Genomic DNA, 23,376 nt, shown 5'->3' with positions numbered 1-23,376 from the left:
TTCCACTTGGTAGATACAAAGAACCATGAGGCTCAATATTCTCTTCTTGGCTTGGTTTTTAGAAGGTTAAGTTGGTATTAATTTGTAATAATTATTTATGGTCGAGGTCTCTGATATGAACATATTCCCACCTTACTTTTTGGCTATAGTTTTTATAACTGTTAAAAATACATACTCCTACTTTTCTTATTAGTTTTAATATTGATGAAATATGTGCATTAATAATAAGATAAATTATTTCATCATCTGTGATTACCTGCACAATAGAATGATTAGTCATAAAATGTGATCCCCATTATTATTTTTTTTTTTTGTATGCACCTTGCAGGTTCTTAGTTCCCTGACCAGGGATTGAAGCAGCAGAAGCACAGAGTCTTAACCATAGGACCACAGGCAAGTCCCTGTTCCCATTATTCTAAAACCAGGAAGCTGAATGGAGTAATAAACTAAATGAATACTGAACAGATCCCCCTCTTGTATCCTCCTAAGAGATTCTTTTAAGCATTGTTTATATGAAAAGCTTTAAAAAATGGGGGACCACAAACAGTGTGGTGTCACCCCAAATGCTAGTAATGATAAACAGCAAACCTGAAAATAACAGGGCTTATCTTTCAATAGGGCTTCCCTGGTGGATCAGACAGTAAAGAATCCATCTGCAATGCAGGAGACCTGGATTCAGTCCCTGGGTCTGGGAAGATCCTCTGGAGAAGGGAATGGCTACCCACTCCACTATTTTTGCCTGGAGAATTCCATGGACAGAGGAGGCTGGTGGGCTACAGTCCATGGAGTTACAAAAAGTTAGACACAACTGAGTGACTAACATATGTCTTTTCAATACATTTAACGACTTCAACATACTTGAACATGTGAAAAAAAAGTATTTTTCAAATATATCACTTCTGACATATATTTCATGAGGTCTTCTTTACTTTTCTCATCTTTTCCTTTCCTTGTCATTTCTGGTAACTTCAGGAGGAGAAAAATTGTCTATTTTCCTTCTATATTAGTTCCAACATGATAAAATATTTTTAAGAAAAGTATTTACAGAGTGGATACTTTGTGTTAGGAAATATGTCATGAACAAGACAGAAATGGTCCCTGTCCTCATGGTGCTCACATTCATTCTCCTTGTGCTAAAATGCAAAGATGCAGCTGACCTGCCACCAGTTTATTTGCCTTAAGAACCACGCCAACTCACAGTGGCCATAACATTCAATTATCTAACATTGACTTGTGAGAAATTCCAGAAGACAGAGTCTGCTGAATATCAGGGGTCTGGTTAATTATTGCATAAATGGAAGCCAGCCTGCATTGCCATCCCAACCTGAGAGCCCCGGTACTCACTTGTACATTCCAGGCGTTTCACATCGCGCGATGTCCTTAAGAAATACCACAGGAGGACAAAGAAAATGATGCCAAGTGGAATCACAGGTATAGCAATCCAAGGTATCGCAGCCACCATCACGACCACCATACCAACCACAAGAAGAAAAGTCTGAAATAGCAAAAATAGATGCAGAGGCCTCCTTATGAAGGGTACTTTTCAAAGATAAACTGTAATGATTTGTTCTATTAGGATTAAACTCCTTCCCTCAAAAAGATTTGTTGGGACAGCAGGGAATCTTTCTCTTCCAAATAAATAAAATTATAGGTGGTCCTCATGATATTTAGTGCATATGCTGAACAGAATGATAAGAATATTCTAGGTATCCACACTTGTGATACACTCAGTAGCCCTTTGAGGCAGGCATTACTACTTTTAACAGATGAGAATATTTAAGGCTCAGAGAGTAGGAGCTGAATCCCAAACTATCAGGAGTCAGCGGGTGTTACTAGAGAGATGAGCGAGCAGGCATCACAGGTGAGGAATACAGATGCCTCAGCTATACATGGAGGAATAAAGAAGTGGTTAAATACAAATTCTGTGTCCAGAAAAGTAGGACAAAATTTAAATGTTGACCTTTGGAAGTAGGAATTTCTCTTTCAAGATTTTCTATCCATAGTTAATACTTACTGAGTGTTGACTGTATACAGAGCTATACCTTCAAACATTCACATGTATTAACTCATTAATCCTCACAATAGCTCTATCTAGTAACAGTATTGTCTCATTTTACAGATGGAGAGAGTGAGACACAGGGAGAGGAAAAACAACTTGATGAACACTGCAAAGCCTAAGTCAGGAAACTGGGAGGTCCATGCCATGAGTCTTTATGACATGTATAAGCTTGCCCCCAATATACAGCCATCTTTCTATCATTATAGTTAAGTATTTAAAATGCCTATTCCAAAGGTTAATGATTGTAACAATGATGGATTCCATTTACCAAGTGTTTACTGTACGTAAGACAATGGGCTAAGAGTTCCATGAGCATTTTCTTAATCATCCCATTATCCCATGAGATTATTCTATCTTGGTCAAGAAAAATAGAGAGCAGGTAGAAGAGAAAACAAAATCATTGGTTGTTGCTGCTTTAAGCATCCATCTTAATCAGGAAAAGTATGATACCCTTACTTTTTAAGAATGCAACCAACATTTAGTGCCTGCCTATTATGACAGTGAAAGAGGAGAGTGAAAAAGTTGGCTTAAAGATCAGCATTCAGAAAATGAATATCATGGCATCTGGTCCCATCACTTCACGGGAAATAGATGGAGAAACAGTGGAAACAGTGTCAGACTTTATTTCTGGGGGCTCCAAAATCACTGCAGATGGTGACTGCTGCCATGAAATTAAAAGACGCTTACTCCTTGGAAGGAAAGTTATGACCAACCTAGATAGCATATTGAAAAGCAGAGACATTACTTTGCCAACAAACGTCTGTCTAGTCAAGGCTATGGTTTTTCCAGTGGTCATGTATGGATGTTGGATTGTGAGAAAGGCTGAGCACTGAAAGAATTGATGCTTTTGAACTGTGGTGTTGGAGAAGACTCTTGAGAGTCCCTTGGACTGCAAGGAGATCCAAGCAATACATTCTGAAGATTAGCCCTGGGATTTCTTTGGAAGGAATGATGCTAAAGCTGAAACTCCAGTACTTTGGCCACCTCATATGAAGAGTTGACTCATTTGAAAAGACCCTGATGCTGGGAAAGATTGAGGGCAGGAGGAGAAGGGGACAACAGAGAATGAGATGGTTGGATAGCATCACTGACTCAATGGACATGAGTTTGGGTAACCTCTGGGAGTTGGTGATGGACAGGGAGGCCTGGCGTGCTGCGGTTCATGGCGTCTCAAAGAGTCGGACACAACTGAGCTACTGAACTGAACTGAACTGAGCAGACTCACATCATTTGATAGACAACATTCATCAGTTTCAATAATTTGGCTCTCCCCAGGTGAGGGCCTGTTAAGGCTAACCCAGCCTGGAAGACAACCTGGGAAGTAGAGGTAAAATCAAAATGAAGGGCTCCACAGAAGCTGAGCCAATGCCCTTCCCTTAGGTATGCATTCGTTTCAGTTCAGTTCAGTCATGTCTGACTCTTTGGGACCCCATGGACCGCAGCACCCCAGGCCTCCATGTTCATCACCAACTCCCGGGGTTTACTCAAACTCATGTCCATCATGTTGGTGATGCCATCCAACCATCTCATCCCCTTTTGTCCCCTTCTCCTCCCACCTTCAATCTTTCCCAGTATCAGGGTCTTTTCAAATGAGTCAGTTCTTCATCTCATGTGGCCAAAGTATTGGAGCTTCAGCTTCAGCATCAGTCCTTCCAATGAACACTCAGGACTGATCTCTTTAGGATGGACTGGTTGGATCTCCTTGCAGTCCAAGGGACTCTCAAGAGTCTTCTCCAAGACCACAGTTCAAAACATCAATTGTTCGGCATTCAGCTTTCTTTAAAGCCCAACTATCACATCCATACACAACTACTGGAAAAACTATCGCTTTGACTAGACAGACCTTTATCTGCAAACTAATGTCTCTGCTTTTTAATATGCTGTCTCAGTTCAGTTCAGTTCAGTCACTCATTCGTGTCCGACTCTCTGCAACCCCATGAATTGCATCATGCCAGGCCTCCCTATCCATCACCAAATCCTGGAGTTCACTCAGACTCACATCCATTGAGTCAGTGATGCCATCCAGATATCTGATCCTCTGTCATCCCCTTCTCCTCCTGCCCCCAAACCCTCCCAGCATCAGAATCTTTTCCAATGAGTCAATTCTTCACATGAGGTGGCCAAAGTACTGGAGTTTCAGCTTCAGCATCATTCCCTCCAAAGAAATCCCAGGGCTGATCTCCTTCAGAATGGATTAGTTGGATCTGCTTGCAGTCCAAGGGACTCTCAAGAGTCTTCTCCAACACCACAGTTCAAAAGCATCAATTCTTCAGGGCTCAGCTTTCTTCACAGTCCTTCTCTCACATCCATACATGACCACTGGAAAAACCATAGCCTTGACTAGACGGACCTTTGTTGGCAAAGTAATGTCTCTGCTTTTCAATATGCTATCTAGATTGGTCATAACTTTTCTTCCAAGTAGTAAGCGTCTTTTAATTTCATGGCAGCAGTCACCATCTGCAGTGATTTTGGAGCCCCAAAAAATAAAGTCTGACACTGTTTCCACTGTTTCCCCATCTATTTCACATGAAGTGATGGGACCAGATGCCATGATCTTCGTTTTCTGAATGTTGAGCTTTAAGCCAACTTTTTCACTCTCCTCTTTCATTTTCATCAAGAGGCTTTGTAGTTCCTCTTCACTTTCTGCCATAAGGGTGGTGTCATCTGCATATCTGAGGTTAGTGATATTTCTCCCGGCAATCTTGATTCCAGCTTGTGCTTCTTCCAGCCCAGCGTTTCTCATGGTGTACTCTGCATATAAGTTAAATAAGCAGGGTGACAATATACAGCCTTGATGTACTCCTTTTCCTATTTGGAACCAGTTTGTTGTTCCATATCCAGTTATAACTGTTGCTTCCTGACCTGCATATAGGTTTCTCAAGAGGTAGATCAGGTGGTCTGGTATTCCCATCTCTTTCAGAATTTTCCACAGTTTATTGTGATCCACACAGTCAAAGGCTTTGGCATAGTCAAAGAAGCAGAAATAGATGTTTTTCTGGAACTCTCTTGCTTTTTTGATGATCCAGCAGATGTTGGTAATTTGATCTCTGGTTCCTCTGCCTTTTCTAAAACCAGCTTGAACATCTGGAAGTTCACGGTTCATGTATTTCTGAAGCCTGGCTTGGAGAATTTTGAGCATTACTTTACTAGCATGTGAGATGAGTGCAATTGTGCAGGAGTTTGAGCATTCTTTTCATTGCCTTTCTTTGGGATTGGAATGAAAACTGACCTTTTCCAGTCCTGTGGCCACTGCTGAGTTTTCCAATTTTGTTGGCATATTGAGTGCAGCACTTTCACAGCATCATCTTTCAGGATTTGAAAGAGCTCAACTGGAATTCCATCACCTCCACTAGCTTTGTTCATGGTGATGCTTTCTAAGGCCCACTTGACTTCACATTCCAGGATGTCTGGCTCTAGGTGAATGATTAGTTTGGCCATAACTTTTCTTCCAAGGAGGAAGTGTCATTGAATTTCATGGCTGCAGTCACCATCCGCAGTGATTTTGGAGCCCAAAAATTAAAGTTCGACACTGTTTCCACTGTTTCCCCATCTATTTGCCATAAAGTGATGGGACCAGATGCCATGATCTTAGCTTTCTGAATGTTGAGTTTTAAGCCAAATATTTCACTCTCCTCTTTTTCTTTCATCAAGAGGCTCTTTAGTTCTCCTTTGCTTTCTGCCATAAGGGTGGTGTCATCTGCATATCTAAGGTTACTATGGGCAGTCTTGATTCCAACTTGTGCTTCATCCAGTCCAGCATTTCTCATGATGTACTGTGCATATACGTTAAATAAGCAGGGAGACATTATACAGTCTTGACATAATTCTTTCCCCATTTGGAACCAGTCTGTTATTCCATGTCCAGTTCTAACTGTTGCTTCTTTCATGCATACCGATTTTTCAGGAGGCAGGTCAGGTGGTATGGTAATCCCATCTCTTTAAGAAGAAGACCCATTATTAACACTCTCAGAGCTCCAAAGTTAGGTTACATACCTCAGATTTCATGCCACTAAATTCTGAAATAATTTAAAGCAGTTGTCTCTGACACCTACTTGTAAATGTAATACTATAGCCACCCTCATTGTGGATTGAATATCATATATATATATATATATATATATATATATATATATATATATATATATATGATCATGGCATCTGGTCCCATAACTTCATGTGAAATAGATGGGAAACAGTGGAAACAGTGTCAGACTTTCTTTTTTTGGGCTCCAAAATCACTGCAGATGGTGACTGCTGCTATGAAATTAAAAGACGCTTACTCCTTGGAAGGAAAGTTATGACCAACCTAGATAGCATATTCAAAAGCAGAGACGTTACTTTGCCAACAAAGGTCTGTCTAGTCAAGGCTATGGTTTTTCCAGTGGTCATGTATGGATGTGAGAGTTGGACTGTGAAGAAAGCTGAGCGCCAAAGAATTGATGCTTTTGAACTGTGGTGTTGGAGAAGACTTGAGAGTCCCTTGGACTACAAGGAGATCTAACCAGTCCATTCTAAAGGAGATCAGCCCTGGGTGTTATTTGGAAGGACTGATGCTAAAGCTGAAACTCCAGTACTTTGGCCACCTCATGCGAAGAGTTGACTCATTGGAAAAGACTCTGATGCTGGGAGGGATTGGGGGCAAGAGGAGAAGGGGATGACAGAGGATGAGATGGCTGGATGGCATCACTTACTCGATGGACATGAGTCTGAGTGAACTCCGGGAGTTGGTGATGAACAGGGAGGCCTGGTGTGCTGCGATTCATGGGGTCGCAAAGAGTCGGACACGACTGAGCAAATGAACTGAACTGAACTGAAACAGTGTATGTGTTTACAGTTATATGAATATACATTTCTGATTATTTTATTGCCAGCTATCTCAAACCCTTTATAGAAGTTGGCAGAAGATGAAAATAGTATCTAAAAAAAAAGTCATTTGAAGAAGGAAACAAAAGATTCTGGTGTGCAATACACATCCCTTTCTTGAAACCAACCTCATTTCTTCCTTCTACATTCCCAGGACTTCCAAGAAACCCAGTTAAAGCTACACATATAATTCCCCCCATCTACTTGGATTTCAGGCCCATATGATGGCCCATATCACCATGGCCAGTGTTTCTACACCTCTGTCACACTGGTACACAGACAATAATGGATATATAGAAAGAAACATATTGTCCCAGAAGCAAGTGACCCAAGTACTGATGACCCCCAAATAAAGAGAATCATTATTTTTATATATTTACCATTTGGAGCACACTGTTTGGAAAATTATATCCAAAGTCTGTGAATCCACATGAACTAATAAAAAAAAAATCTTACATGAAATCTTTCACTTTAGAGAAAATGGTGATTTTTTACAATTCAGAAAAATTCTTTAGTTTGCAGAGAATGACAGCCTACACCTAGAGAGGATATTCCACTAGCCCAGTATTGTGCTGAGACAGGGTTTAGAACAATCTTCCTGCATATTAACAGGGAGGGTAAGACTCTACACCCACTCTCAATCTTAGTAAAAACTGGGATATACCAACAACATGAACAGATGGTCATGGGAATTAAATGAGGTCCCACACATAAAGTGTTAACCAGTTCATGCATAACAAATAGAAGCTCTAACTCCATCATTACTACCATCAGGTGCTCTGGGTGCCAACAGCCAGGGGAGGAGGGATGAGGTGTTCATAGATTGATGAGCCCAAAGAATCTTAAGAATCTCATGAAGTTGGGCCCTAACAGGCCTCTCATTCTAACCACTAGAACAGTTTAGTATTATCCAAGAATGTATCAGAGCAGGTGCAATTTTTCTTAGATGTGATGATGAGGTCACATGTAACAAAGTGACTGTGGCTTTCCTTTGGTCACAGTGAAATTCACATCTGAGGTCTATTTTGTTTGAAGATGCACTTTTAAAATAATATGACCAATAAACTTCATGCCTACTACAGTTTTTGTCCTCTCTGAATTATCTTCCCAACTCTAAGCCTTCCAAAGACTGACAAATTTTGGGACATGGCAGTAAGTAACATTTGTTTTCAGATGTTTCTTTTCTTTTTTAATATATATTTTAAAGAGATGTTACTTTTCTTATTCTGTACCATTTTTCTCTTTCAGGTTATCCTTTTTCTGAGTGAAGACTGGCTTTTTTGAAACTCCTAGGCACTTATGGGAGACTAAGGGGAAAAGTGCTGGACCTCTGAATCAACAAAACCAAACAAGGTTATTCAATATAGACCGAAGAGAAGATCAATTTGACATTTACTATTTTATGTACCGTGAAGTGGTACACTGATACCAGTGGAAGTACAAAATCTGTATTTTGTAAACTCATGAATCTCAAGAAGTTGAACTGTGTCCACTCCAGGTCGGCATTCTTGGTGGAAGCAAGTAGCCTGGTTAGGTTTTCAGGATGACTAAGGCAGAGGATAGGTCCCAACCACCTATGGAAGGAAGTCCCATGAGCATATTTCATCCTCCAAAAAGATACTGTGTTGTGAGCAGCTGTTTATGACAAGCCACACCGGTTTCTAAATGATTTGTAAGTGAAATATACAAAAAAGAAAAGAAAAGAATGCTTGTGAAAATGTTAATGGTTTTCTTTAAAAGCCTGTCAAACCAAAAAACTTGAAAAATAAGACTTTGCTTTATTGCTAGAGGCTATGGGATTTCTTTGGAAGGAATGATGCTAAAGCTGAAACTCCAGTACTTTGGCCACGTCATGCAAAGAGTTGACTCATTGGAAAAGACTCTGATGCTGGGAGGGATTGGGGGCAGGAGGAGAAGGGGACGACAGAGGATGAGATGGTTGGATGGCATGACTGACTCCATGGATGTGAGTCTGAGTGAACTCCGGGAGTTGGTGATGGACAGGGAGGCCTGGCATGCTGTGATTCATGGGGTCGCAAAGAGTCGGACACGACTGAGTGACTGAACTGAACTGATGACAAGTTTTCTCATAACACAGAGATCCACAATTCTCTAGATCTGGCCAACAAGCAAAGAAGTAATGGTTATGCCATGCTTCCAAATACCAATAATGGATGACACTTCATAAGACTTGTCATGAGTCCAAATCTCAAGTATTTCACAGGCTTTATATAATCTCATTCTCACATCAATATGAGGAGGGATTATCCTCTCCATTTGCAAAGCAGGAAACTGATACTCAGAGAGGCTTATTGATTTGCCCAAATTCAAACAATTCAGTCATTATGACCCCAAGTCTTTTCTTTTAACATCTGCCTGATACTGTATCACATACAGATACTGTATCACACATAGATACTGTATCATACATCATATATTTCCCCTTCTGTCTGCATTTTCTAACCCTGTTGGGTTTCTTGTGGTTCTATCTGGTCTTTCCCATGAGGGAGCCAGTTCTAGATTCCCAGCTATTTAGGGAATAACAGCCTGTTCAGTTCAGAGAGCAAAATGATCATTAAAAGATCTTAAAAGTGCTCACTGGGCTTTCCCGGTGGCTCAGTAGTAAAGAATCTGCCTGCCAATGCAGGAGATGTGGGTTTGATCACTGGATCAGGAAGATCCTCTGGAGAAGGAAATGGCAACCCACTCCAGTATTCTTGCCTGTGAAATCCCATGGACAGAGGAGACTGGAGCACTGCAGTCCATGGGGTCACAAAGAGTTGAACGCAACTAAGCGACTAAATGGCAACAGCAAGGGTTCATTCTGTTCATAGTTTTTCAGGCACTCTGTCTACCAGATCTAATTCCTTGAATCTATTCATCACCTCCATTTTATAACCATAAGAGATTTGATTTAGGTCAAACCTGAATGGCCTAGTGGTTTTCCCTACTCTCTTCATTTAAGCCTAAATTTTACAATAAGGAATTGATGATCAGAGCCATAGTCAGCTTCAGGTCTTGTTTTTGCTGACTGTATAGAGCTTCTTCATTTTCAGCTGAAAAGGACATAATCAATCTGATTTTGGTGTTGATCATTTGGTGATGTCCTTGTGTAGAACTGTCCCTTGTGTTGCTGGAAGAGGGTGTTTTCTATGACCGATGTGTTCTTTTGACAAAACTCTGTTAGCCTATGCCCTGCTTCATTTTGTACTCCAAAAGCCAGACTTGCCTGTTACTCCAGGTATCTCTTGATTTCCTACTTTTGCATTACAATTCCTTATGATGAAAAGGACATCTTTTTTTTGGTATTAGATCTAGAAGGTATTGTAGGTCTTCATAGAACCAGTCAACTTCAGCTTCTTTGGCATTAGTAGTTGGGGCATAGATTTGTAATACTGTGATGTTGAATGGTTTGCCTTGGAAGAGAACTGAGATCATTCTGTCGTTTTTGAGTTTGTACCCAAGGACTTCATTTCAGACTCTTTTGTTAACTATGACAGCTTCTCTGTTTCTTCTAAGGGATTCTTGCCCACAGATATAGATGGTCACCTGAATTAAATTCGCCCATTCCTGTCCGTTTTAGTTCACTGATTCCTAAGATGCCAATATTCACTCTTGTCATCTCCTGCTTGACCACATTCAATTTACATTGATTTATGGACCTAACATTCCAGGTCCCTATGCAATATCATTCTTTACAGCATTGGACTTTACTTTTACCAACAGACACATCCACAACTGAGTGTCATTTCCACTTCAGCCCAGCTGCTTCATTCTTTCTGGAGCTGTTAGCAATTGCCCTCTGCTCTTCCCCAGTAACATATTGGATACCTTCCAACTTGGAGGGCTCATCTTCCAGTGTCATATATTTTTGCCTTTTCATACAGTTCATGGGGTTCTCACAGCAAGGATACTAGACTGGATTATCATTTCCTCCTCAAGTGGACCATGTTTTGTCAGAACTCTCCACTATGACCTGTCTTGGGTGGCCCTGAATGGTATGACTCATAGTTTCATTGAGTTACACAACCCTTCACCAGGACAAGGCTGTGATTCATAAAGGGGGAAAGGAAATGAGAATTCAGTCACTTAAGCTCGGCCAAGCTGTTGATTGTTGTTGTTGTTTTCTCTTCCTGAATGAGGGGTGTGTGAGGAAGAAAGGTTTTGCAATTTGGTTTTCCTCAATAAATTAAAGCATTTTGCTGAGGGCTGCTGCATGCAACTTCTGATGCTCAGAGAAGCCCCTCTTTTTTTAATTTAATAAGTGATTTTTTTGATATTTTAAAATGTATTTATTTTTAATTGAAGGATAATTAAAATGCCTAAATTTATTTATTTTTTCTGGTCCAAATATTTATTGCATTAAATACGCTAAGATAAAAATCTTTGGGCTTCCTAAAGATTAAAGTATATGCATAAGAGCAAAACAACTTCTGAATAACTTGTTAGCTCCCCTCTCCTTGGGGCCTACTTCTCTTTGGCATTATTGTTGTTCAGTCACTCAGTCGTGTCCAACTCTTTGTGACCCTATGGAGTTTAGCATGACAGGTTTCCCTGTTCTTAATCATCTCCTGGAGCTTGTTTAAACTCGTGTCCATTGAGTTGGCGATATCTAAATTTAATTTCCACATCTTACCTTCATTTTCACTTGTCTTATTTGTAGGAAGACTTCTTGGAGGTGATGATTTCAATGACAAAAGCAGTGCATAATTGAGACTCTTTACTCAATGTAATTTGGGACTTTGGAAAACTGTATGAAAATTATGTTAATTTGAAATATTTAGTGCCCAATGGTCAGTTTTGAAAACAACTGGTGTTTATTCTATGAGTCTACATAAGAAAGTGTCCCTTAAAGTCTTCAAGAATTACAAACCTAGAATCTCTGTAATACAAACTCATGAGATGATATTTATGCACCTGGAAACTGTGTCTGACAATAAATTAAATACAGCATAATGCCAGTGTCATCAGACAACTTTTCTCACTTAAAAATACATATGGTGTTTTAAAAATACCCATTACTTAGTGCTCAACATGCATTCAGATGTTATGAAAAGAATAATATTAAAACAACTTCATTTTGCCTTCCCACAACGTTTATGGAGTTGGTATTATTTTCTCTATTTTACTTAGAGGAGACTGGCTTTGTGTGGCAGAGACAGGAAGAGGGAGAGCTGGGATTCAAGCTTGGAAAGGGAGACTTCAGGGCTTCCCATGCAACTGTTCTTTAAAGTTGTTGACATCATAAATGATTATCAGGTGGAATCACACTACATAAATTGATTTTTTTATGCTGCTTTTCCTTCATCCTTTTTGAAATGGTGAACAGCTCCAATTTGCCCAACAACTATAATGTGACCAAACAGGCAACTCCTTTGATAGAGTCAGTGTACAGGATGGTGCACAAACTCATGATTGCCCTCTTTTGGGATGTGGTCTCTGAGTGACATCGTCTGAGTAGATGGACTGTCCTGCAGTGTGGACCACTACTCAGAACCCAGGGTTTCCCTTAGCCACACTTGGCATCACTATTACAAAATATTAAATAAATTATCTGATATATCGTTTAAGAGAATGAGAAGGAATTAAATGAGGAAAAGTACATGAAATAAACACTTTAAAAGTAATAAAAATGATCAAGAATCTTCCAAGGTTTATAAAATACACCAAGGATAAGCAGAATCATCAAAAATGAGTTGAAAACAATTGGCACAAAGTATTTCTTTTAAAACAAAACTGAATAACCCCCTTCCAGCCCCTTCCCTTCCCTCCTCTCAGTTGGTGATGGGGAAGAAAGACTGGTTCCCACATAGGAAATCTGTTTCCAGCAGCACCTCCAGTCCCAACATCCACAGCAGCCTTTTCTTTTCATCTAGGATTAAAGGTTACCTCCTAGAAGCTCCGCCCACCTCCTGGACCAGGCTCCCTAACTGCCTCCAGCCCCCACGTCCACTTTGCCTTCCAGGACTTCCTCCACAGAGCTCCCACAATTAGGATTCCAACGGCAGCAAGGGGTGAATCTCTGGATGTCTCCCTCCCAAAGGGAGGCTGCAGGAGACCACCCATGACGGGAGGGGTCTGGCTCACCCCTGTTCTTCAGGACCTCAACTCTAAGTGCTGTTTGTTGAAGGGAAGGAGGGAGAGAGGGAAATACCACCCACCACCTCACACACACATGCAACTCACAAACTGTACACCCCCAAAACCAGCAATACCTCCTCAGACCCTACATTCCAAATGGACCTGTCTCCTACTTCATTCAAACTCCTTCCAGGAGTAGCCAGTCTTCACCTCAACTCCCTCCATACCTCTTGGATTTTCAGCCCTTTGCACTCTGTCCTCCTCACATCTGAAACCTGCTTCTCAGGTCACCAACACCTCCTGATTCCAAATCAACCAACAAGTTTTCACAGACTCACCTTCTTGTTTGCACTGAGCAGATCTGTCCTTCCTTGATTCCCCAACCTACTTCCTTCTTTCTCTCTTGCTGTTCACTGTGTGTCTCCTCTCCTCCCCTTCTCTCTCTGCTTTTTCTCTGATATCGAGTCTTCTTATATTGGCCCCTAAAAATGCTTCCCTCTCTCTGGGCAGTCTTGTCATCTTCACAGATTCAGCTACTACCTGCTCAGTGAAGGGTACACAGGCTCCCTGCTCATCCCAGGTCTTTCCCTCAAACACCAAACTCTTACTTCCAATGACCTACAGGACACCTCCACCTTCACCTTCAAGATAGTTGAACTACAAGTGGCAGAGCTGGGATTGGAAATCAGGGAGACTGGAATTTTCCCTCCTCTTTAATGAGAATGCTTCCTACTCAAATCAGGTAGCATCTGTCCCTGTCCCTCTATATATCATGCAAAAATATGTGACAATCTATGACCACTAACTAACCATGTGCTAGTAAGCACATGGCATAAACCCAAGTTAGCCCACCTTACCATAGCAAAGAAACAACCATTCACAAAATATTTTCAAAGTAATTCACAATCACTGTTAAAATGTGACACTGTTTTCAAACAAAAATTGTTTCTGGGGATAAATTACATAGTTAAACCCAGAAGGGCACATTTATAAAATAAGTTTGCAGAAGAGAAAAAAATATCAGACATTTTGCAGTAAAAGTCCTCTGCCTCTGAATCTCAGCGTAGTTCACACTGATAACAGTTGAAGCCATGCCCACAGGCTACACTGTCTGCAGTCAGATCTCTGCTGCATTTCTGTGTGCAGCTTTTGACAATGCGTTTCATTTCCAAAATTAACACCTGAGAAGAAAAAGAAAATTCCCCACAGACTAAATAACTGAAAAGTAGACAGAATTAAATAACAGAAAAATACACCCCACATGAGCAATGATACTGAATGAGGAGATGAGAGCAGAGATGACCCTACATCATTCTTTAGAACCTCAAGTTCACAGACAAAAGAAAGACTCGATAGAAGGTATTCCTGTAGATCTTTCTCTCTCTCCCTCTCTTGTTTTAAGACACCTTAAGACAGAGCAACCAACCTGTGAAAAGAATAACTGCCTACAAAACAAAAGATATTTTCTGAAATGACTTTGATCCTGGAATCAAATTACTGGCTTAAAGGCTTTGTATCTTTAATAACTGCTCTCTATTGCCCTTGTTCGACTTCCCAGGTGGCTCAGTGGTAAAGAATCTGCCTGCCAATGAAGGAGACACAGGTTTAATCCCTGGGTCAGGAAGACCCCCTGGACAAGGTAATTGCAACCCACTCAAGTATTCTTGCCTTAGAAATCCCATGGACAGAAGAACCTCGCAGGCTATAGTCCATGGGGTCACAAAAGAGTCAGACACAATTTAGCAATTAAACAGCAACCTTTTCCTTGTTAAAGTATTATTTTCAGCTTATTTTTACCAATATTTTCTTTGTAAGTAACCACAACTGGCTTTACCCAAATAAAATAGTGCAGTAAATATTTGTCCTCTGTGGTAATACAATGCACTGTGCATGTCTGACTCTTTGCAACCCCATGGACTATAGCCCGCCAGGCTCCTCTGCCCATGGAATTTTCCTGGCAAGAATACTGGAGTGGATTGCCATTTCCTTCTCCAGAGGATCTTCTTGACCCAAGGATTGAACTCTTGTCTCTTGTGTCTCCTGCATTGGCAAGTGAATTCTTTAACACTGAGCCACCTGGGAAGCCCAATACAATGCATAATTTAGTTCATCTAGGCTATCTTTCCATGAGAGGTGATTTTTTTCTCTGTTATGAAATGTGCTCACAATAAGGGAATCCACACCAGACATCTGGAAGGCAGAGGGAGAACCACTTAGCCAGCCTGTCGCTGCTTCAGACCAACCTTGATGTGACTGGGTAGCCACTCCTGCCCCAGGTGTTATTCATGTTAGCTCAGCCTCCCAATGACAGCTGCACCTCTCTCTCACAAATATAATCTTTACTGAAGATAACAGGGCACATCACCAGGCTGAAAGCCCACCCTCAGCCCCTGTGAGAAGGCCTTGAGAAACAGGCACTTTGCTCTTCCCTGTGAGAACTCTGACAGGACTGGTACATTACCTGGATGAAATCTTGAAATATCAGGGGCAGTGAGTCATCCATATGCCCAATGTCTTTCGAGAAGCGATTTAAAATCCTTCCTGCAAGAACAGGATACAAGAAAATACTAATTTCCTCATATAGGAGCTTTAAGAGAAATAATACGTGCACAAATCAAAACAATATTTTTAAAGCACATTTAAAAGTATTTAGGGACTTCCCTGATGATACAGTGGATAAGAATCTGCTTGCCAATGCAGGGGACATTACAAATTCCACTTTTGAAAATAAAAGATAGGAACACGTGTACACCTGTGGTGGATGCACGTTTATGTAGGGCAAAACCAATACAATATTGTAAAGTAAAAAAAAAAAAATTTAAAAAAAGAGTTCAATTTAATATACCACTAAAAGAGTAAGCAATTTACAGCCCCTAAGCCTTTTGGGCAAAGCAGGCCTATCTTTGCAATACTTATTTGGGCTTCTATTTTCTTAAAGGAATGAAGTTGTGCTAAGAGCTAAAGGAGGGGGACACAAGATAAATATTAGTGTGCTGACTGCTCTAAGATTAGTGGCCTTCAGGATTTAAACTTGATCCCAAATCCTTGAATAATAAGTAAGTCAGCATCTGGAGAAGCCTACAGGTCTCGAATATAAACAGCCTGGTTAACTGTGATCATGAACATTCAGAGGCTGTGAGAACAGAAATTCAGTCCCACTTAATGCTCCCAACGTTGTGACTATAGTTTTCACATTAACAGGCAAAGTGGAGCAACTTCACACCCATAATAGCATGGACTCCTCCAATCCCTTCCTCACTCTGGCTTCATAATAAGATGAGATCTGTGTGGGCCTCTGTAGTTTACCATCCTGTGCTCTGCTCACTGCCTGGACTAAACAACATGTGCTGAATAAATCTACACAAGATGCTGCCCCCAACATTCTAATTTAATCCTCACAACAGTCTTGTGGAACAGAAAGGGCAGTGGCTATTCCCATTTCACAGGAGAGAACTTCCCAGACACCATGTCGTCATCCTCACTGAGGTTCATTAGGCACTGCCCATGTGCTAAGTGCTGTGAATTATTAACCTGCTTAATGCCCACAATACCAAGATATTGGTAAGTGTATGAACAGTATCCTCATTTTACAGGTAAGAAAATCAAGACACAGAGAAATTAAATAACTAGCACAGAAGTGTTAACATAACTATAACTATTACTATTAGTAACTAGCAACAGGACTGAACCCAGCCAGTTGGTACCAGAGTCCACACTTAAGACCATGACAGCATCCTGCCTGGAGATTTTCCTGGCCAGTAGAATCTACCTGCTTTGGCCTCAGTCACATGCCTAGTTGATGACCAGGCCGAACCTACACTTGTCCTCTTTCCAGTTACATCCCTGCCTCAACAGGTCCTGTCAATCATCCTGTGAGAAAACAAAGCCACCCTGGGCCTCAGCACAAGTACAACCAACTGAACAGAGTGGGCATGTTCACTAAATAACTGACTCTTCACAGAAACCCATGTCAGGAGGCTGTCTCCTGAAGCAATACAGGTTAAAGGCCTCAAAGTAGAGGAAGCAACCACTGGAAAACCATCAGGGACACTCTTACTTAATGCTGAAGATCCACCTGCTATGTACCACAAGACCTCTTAAATGTAACCAAAAGTCCATTATAAAACTAGAGAGTTGACTTTATTGAAGATGATGTATACATTTAACTGATCTTGTGTTTTAATCAATTTTCCATTACCATTTAGGTAAACCTCAATATATGAGCACATGTCAGACCTCTGTGATCCCAGAAATGGATGAGCAATGAAAAAGAGAAACACACAGCCTGTCTCCTATAGAGATGTTCCTGGAAGAAGGTCCTTCCTAGTTAGCTTAACATTATTAACACAGGAACATTTCAACAACTAGTCAAAAATATTTCAACACATTTGCATCATATCTTGGGTGCTTCGTATGTCTTACAAATGGATTCATGAATCATCCTGCAAATTAAACATTCATTTATCTTTACAGACACACATAAACTGGAATAAAAGGTTACATACTCCTATTCAGATTTTCTCTGGTAGGAAAGAATATCAGTGAAGCTTTTCATAGAAAATGAATGGTGATTTTCTTCTAAGCATCTCTTCCATTTTCAAATATCAAATGTAATCAGGAACTAAATGTGTTAACAAGACATATTCACTGAGAAACCTGGTGTCTGACTTACCTATTGGATTTCTATAGAAGAACAATACTGGAGCTCTCAAAATGGACGACAAAATTTTGTTATGCAAAGTTTGTGAAGCGTTAACAAGGACGTAGAATATCAACAGAGACCTTGTGATGCCAAAAAGGATGGTAGAAAAAGTTAAACCTGAAATAAAAAAACATCACTTAGCACAAGATCTCTGCCTATCCTCAATGATGTTAAAGCATGGAAGACAGTTCATAAAGATATTGTGTATTTTATTCTATAAATAAGATTTATATAAATAAGATTTATATAAAAATTTATACATGTAGACTATAGAATAAATTTGTATATATAAATGTGTATATATATATATATATGTAAATATACATATGAAATGGGTTGTATAAGAACTTGATGCTGTCACAAAATACATTTATAAAGAAGAATATGAAAATCACTATTTTCCTCTCACTAAATAGAAACAACACAGTGGGGAAGAGTCTTATATAAATTAGTTTCATTCTAGGCTTTCCTAATTCACTTACAAGTCCTAATAAAAACTCACAAGAAAGATAATTACAGGGCTCCCTTGGTAGTTCAGTGTTGGAGAGTCCATCTGCCAATGCAGGAGACATGGGTTTGATCCCTGACCCAGGTGGATCTCACATGTCTCAGAGCAGCTTAGCCTGTGCTCCATAACTATTGAGCTCGTGCTCTAGACCCTAGGAACCACAACTACTAAAGCCCACTGGCTGCATCTACTGAAGTCCGCACACCCTAGAGCCCATGCTCTGAAACAAGAGAAGCCATGCAATGAGAAACATGTGCATCACCATTAGAGAATAGACTCTGCCCTTGGCAACTAGAGAAAGTCCACACAGCGATGAAGACCCAGCATTGCCAAAAATAAATAAAACTTTAAATAAAAAAAACAAAAACTTTAGTTATTTAAACACTTTTTAAAAACAAAAAGAAAGATAATTATGAAAAATAGTTGATCTTCTTCTCTTTGCCACATTTCAAATCCCACTAGTTACATATTCCACAATCAAAGCATACCTCAGTTTTAGATATCAGCGTGAGAAAGAAGAGGAACAGGAGAAATGACTTACCATTTCCTTGTAAACAGTAAATTTACATGAAAATTTACTTCTATGTAAAGTAGCTACTTGAGAACCTACTTTTATAGCACAGAAAATTCTACTCAGTAGTGACCTAAATGAGAAGGAAATAAAAAAAAAGGGGATATATGTGTACTGTACATATGACTGATGGCACTTTGTCATACAGCAAAATCTCACACGACACTGTAAAGCAACTATACTCCAGTGAAAATTAATACAAATAAAATAAATTTAAAAATAACATAGTAATTTCTAGGTCCAAGTAGTTTTAAAGAGTACGGAAGGACCATATTAAGTTGCAAACAGACAACTTAATTGTTTGCAACTAACAATTAGTTTGCAAACTATTGCTATTCAAGAAATAGCAAGAAACTATTATATTTTGACAAGAGATAATTATAACCTAAATAATAATTTACAGATAATCTAAACAAGCAACTAACCTCTCACTAAGTGTTTTAAGGAAACACAAAGCATTTGTAAATAAATACTATCATTTAATTTTTTTTATCAATGATAAATGAGCATCACTATGCATATAAAACCACATCCAAAGTCAGAAGGAGCAGCCATGAGGGGATACCCCACATCCAAGGTCAGAGAAAGCCTAGTAAGACGGTAGGCACTGGAGCAGCTGTGAGGAGATACCCCATGTCTAAGGGTAAAGGAGCAGCCCCAGAAAGATGGTAGAAGGGGTGAATTCACATTTAGAATCAAACCCCATTCCCGCCAGAGATGCTCAGAGGGCTCAAATGAACCTTGTATGCACCAGGACCCAGAGTCCCCACAGAGACTGACACAGAACTGTGTTTGAGCATCTCCTGTGGAGGTACGAGTTGGCAGTGGTCTGCCGCAGGGACAGGGGCTCTGGGTGTGGGTATGGCATAAGTCCTCTTGGAGGAGGTCGCCATTAACCCCACCATAGAGCTGGCAGAACTTACATAGGACTGGGAAATAGACTCTTGGAGGGCACAACAGAACCTTGTGCACCAGGACCAAGGAGGAAGGAACAGTGATCCCACAGGAGACTTGCCAATGGGTGTCCAGGAGCTTCCAGTGAAGGTGTGGGTCAGTAGTGGCCTGTAGCAGGGTTGGGGGCACGGTGTGTAGCATTAAATGCATGGGATCTTTTGAGGGAAGTCACCATTATATTCATTCAGTTCAGTTCAGTTCAGTTCATTCGCTCAGTCGTGTCTGACTCTATGCGACCCCATGAATCACAGCACGCCAGGCCTCCCTGTCCATCACCAACTCCTGGAGTTCACTCAAACTCATGTCCATCAGGTCGGTAATGATATCCAGACATCTTATCTTCTGTCGTCCCCCTCTCCTCCTGCCCCCAATCCCTCCCAGCATCAGGTTATTTTCCAATGAGTCAACTCTTCGTATGAGGTGGCCAAAGGATTGGAGGTTCAGCTTTAGTATCAGTCCTTCCAATGAACACCCAGGATGGATCTCCATTAGGATGGACTGTTTGGATCTCCTTGCAGTCCAAGGGACTCTCAAGAGTCTTCTCCAGCACCACAGTTCAAAAGCATCAATTCTACAGCGCTCAGCTTTCTTCACAGTCTAATTATCACATCCATACATGACTACTGGAAAACCATAGCCTTGACTAGACAGACCTTTGTTGGCAAAATAATATCTCTGCTTTTGAATATGCTGTCTAGGTTGGTCATAACTTTCCTTCCAAGGAGTAAGTGTCTTTTAATTTCATGGCTCCAATCACAATCTGCAGTGATTTGGGAGCCCCCAAAAATAAAGTCTGACACTGTTTCCACTGCTTGCCCATCTGTTTCCCATGAAGTGATGGGACCAGATACCATGATCTTCGTTATCTGAATTTTGAGCTTTAAGCCAACTTTTTCACTCTCCAATTTCACTTTCATCAAGAGGCTTTTCTCTTCACTTTCTGCCATAAGGGTGGTGTCATCTGTATATCCGAGGTTATTGATATTTCTCCAAGCAATCTTTATTCCAGCTTGTGCTTCTTCCAGCTCAGCATTTCTCATGATGTACACTGTGTATAAGGTAAATAAGCAGGGTGACAATATACAGCCTCAATATACTCTTTTTCCTATTTGGAACCAGTCTGCTGTTCTATGTCCTGTTCAAGCTGTTGCTTCCTGACCTGCATATAGGTGTCTCAAGAGGCAGGTCAGGTGGCCTGGTATTCCCATCTCTTTCAGAATTTTCCACAGTTTATTGTGATCCACATAGTCAAAGGCTTGGCATAGTCAATAAAGCAGAAATAGATTTTTTTTTCTGGAACTCTCTTGCATTTTTGATGATCCAGCACATGTTGGAAATTTGATCTCTGGTACCTCTGCCTTTTCTAAAACCAGCTTGAACATCTGGATGTTCACAGTTCACATATTGCTGAAGCCTGGCTTGGAGAATTTTGAGCATTACTTTACTAGCGTGTGAGATGACTGCAACTGTGCGATAGTTTGAGCATTCTTTGGCATTGCCTTTCTTTGGGATTGGAAGGAAAACTGACCTTTTCCAGTCCTGTGGCCACTGCTGAGTTTTCCAAATTTGCTGGCATATTGAGTGCAGCACTATCACAGCATCATCTTTCAGGATTTGAAACAGTTCAACTGGATTTCCATCACCTCCACTAGCTTTGTTCCTAGTGATGCTTTCTAAGGCCCACTTGACTTCACATTCCAGGATGTCTGCCTCTAGGTGAGTGATCACACCATCGTGATTATCTGGGTCGTGAAGCTCTTTTTTGTACAGTTCTCATGCATTGGAGAAGGAAATGGCAACCCACTCCAGTGCTCTTGCCCGGAGAATCCCAGGGATGGGGGAGCCTGGTGGGCTGCCATCTATGGGGTTGCATAGAGTCGGACACAAGTGAACTGACTTAGCAGCAGCAGCTGCAGGTGTATTCTTGCCACCTCTTCTTAATGTCTTCTGCTTCTGTTAGGTCCATACCATTTCTGTCCTTTATCAAGCCCATCTTTGCATGAAATATTCCCTTGGTATCTCTAATTTTCTTGAAGAGATCTCTAGTCTTTACCATTCTGTTGTTTTCCCCCATTTCTTTGCATTGATTGCTGAGGAAGGTTTTCTTATCTCTCCTTGCTATTCTTTGGAACTCTGCATTCTGATGCTTATATCTTTCCTTTTCTCCTTTGCTTTTTGCTTCTCTTCTTTTCACAGCTATTTGTAAGGCCTCCCCAGACAGCCATTTTGCCTTTTTGCATTTCTTTTTCTTGGGGATGGTCTTGATCCCTGTCTTCTTTACAATGTCATAAACCTCCGAACATAGCTCATCAGGCACTCTATTATATCTAGTCCCTTAAATCTATTTCTCACTTCCACTGTATAATCATAAGGGATTTGATTTAGGTCACACCTGAATGGTCTAGTGATTTTCCCTACTTTCTTCAACTTAAGTCTGAATTTGGCAATAAGGAGTTCACGATCTGAGCCACAGTCAGCTCCTGGTCTTGTTTTTGCTGACTGTATAGAGCTTCTCCATCTTTGGCTGCAAAGAATATAATCAATCTGATTTCAGTGTTGACCATCTGGTGATGTCCATGTGTAGAGTCCTCTCTTGTATTTTGAAAGAGGGTGCTTGCTATGACCAGTGCATTGTCTTGGCAAAACTCTATTAGCCTTTGCCCCGCTTCATTCTGTACTCCAAGGCCAAATTTGCCTGTTACTCCAGGTGTTTCTTGACTTCCTACTTTTGCATTCCAGTTCCATATAATGAAAAGGACATATTTTTGGGGTGATAGTACTAAAAGGTCAGGACTTTCCTGGTGGCTCAGATGGTAAAACGTCTGTCTACAATGTGGGAGACCCGGGTTCAATCCCTGGGTCAGGAAGATCCCCTGCAGAAGGAAATGGCAATCCACTCCAGTACTATTGCCTGGAAAATCCAATGGACAAAGGAGCCTGGTATGCTGCAGTCCATGGGTTCGAAAAGAGTCAGACTGAGCAACTTCACTTTCACTTTCTAAATGGTCTTGTAGGTCTTCATACCTCCACCATGCTATGCTAAGTCACTTCAGTCGTGTCCGACTCTGTGCGACCCCATAGATGGCAGCCCACCAGGCTCCCCCGTCCCTGGGATTCTCCAGGCAAGAACACTGGAGTGGGCTGCCATTTCCTTCTCCAATGCATGAAAGTGAAAAGTGAAAGTGAAGTCGCTCAATCGTGTCCGACTCTTAGCGACCCCATGGACAGCAGCCTAATAGGCTCCTCTATCCATGGGATTTTCCAAGCAAGAGTACTGGAGTGGGGTGCCATAGTTTATCTTTATTACCTCCACCATAGTTTGGCCCAAGGTAAGTAGCAGGGAGGGAACACAGCTCCACCCATCAACAGAAAATTGGATTAGAGATTTACTAAACATAGCCCTGCCCATCAGAACAGGACCCAGTATCACCCTCAGTCAGTCTCTCCCATCAGGAAGCTTCCATAAGCTTCTTATCATTCTCCATCAAAGGGCAGACAGACTGAAAGCCACAATCACAAAAAAACTAACCAATCTAATTACATGGACCACAGCCTTGTCTAACTCAATGAAACTACGAGCCACGCCATGTAGGAGTACCTAAGACTAATGGGTCATGGTGGAGAGTTCTGACAAAATG

At 40.9% G+C, this 23,376-nt stretch overlaps 1 protein-coding gene across 1 annotated transcript in view; it reads right to left on the bottom strand.

Annotated features, from left to right (window-relative positions):
• LOC113888461 (multidrug resistance-associated protein 4-like) overlaps positions 1–23,376 on the bottom strand; it is a 162,961-nt gene that overhangs the window by 64,489 nt on the left and 75,096 nt on the right. The window contains 3 exon segments of the mRNA XM_027535587.1: positions 1,345–1,495; positions 15,465–15,544; positions 17,676–17,822. Of these exon segments, the coding sequence (XP_027391388.1) occupies positions 1,345–1,495; positions 15,465–15,544; positions 17,676–17,822 (378 nt within the window).

Source organism: Bos indicus x Bos taurus, unplaced genomic scaffold (assembly GCF_003369695.1).
Source record: "Bos indicus x Bos taurus breed Angus x Brahman F1 hybrid unplaced genomic scaffold, Bos_hybrid_MaternalHap_v2.0 SuperScaffold_100147, whole genome shotgun sequence".
Lineage (NCBI taxonomy): Eukaryota > Metazoa > Chordata > Mammalia > Artiodactyla > Bovidae > Bos > Bos indicus x Bos taurus.
This window is presented reverse-complemented; position numbering and strand designations above follow the sequence as displayed.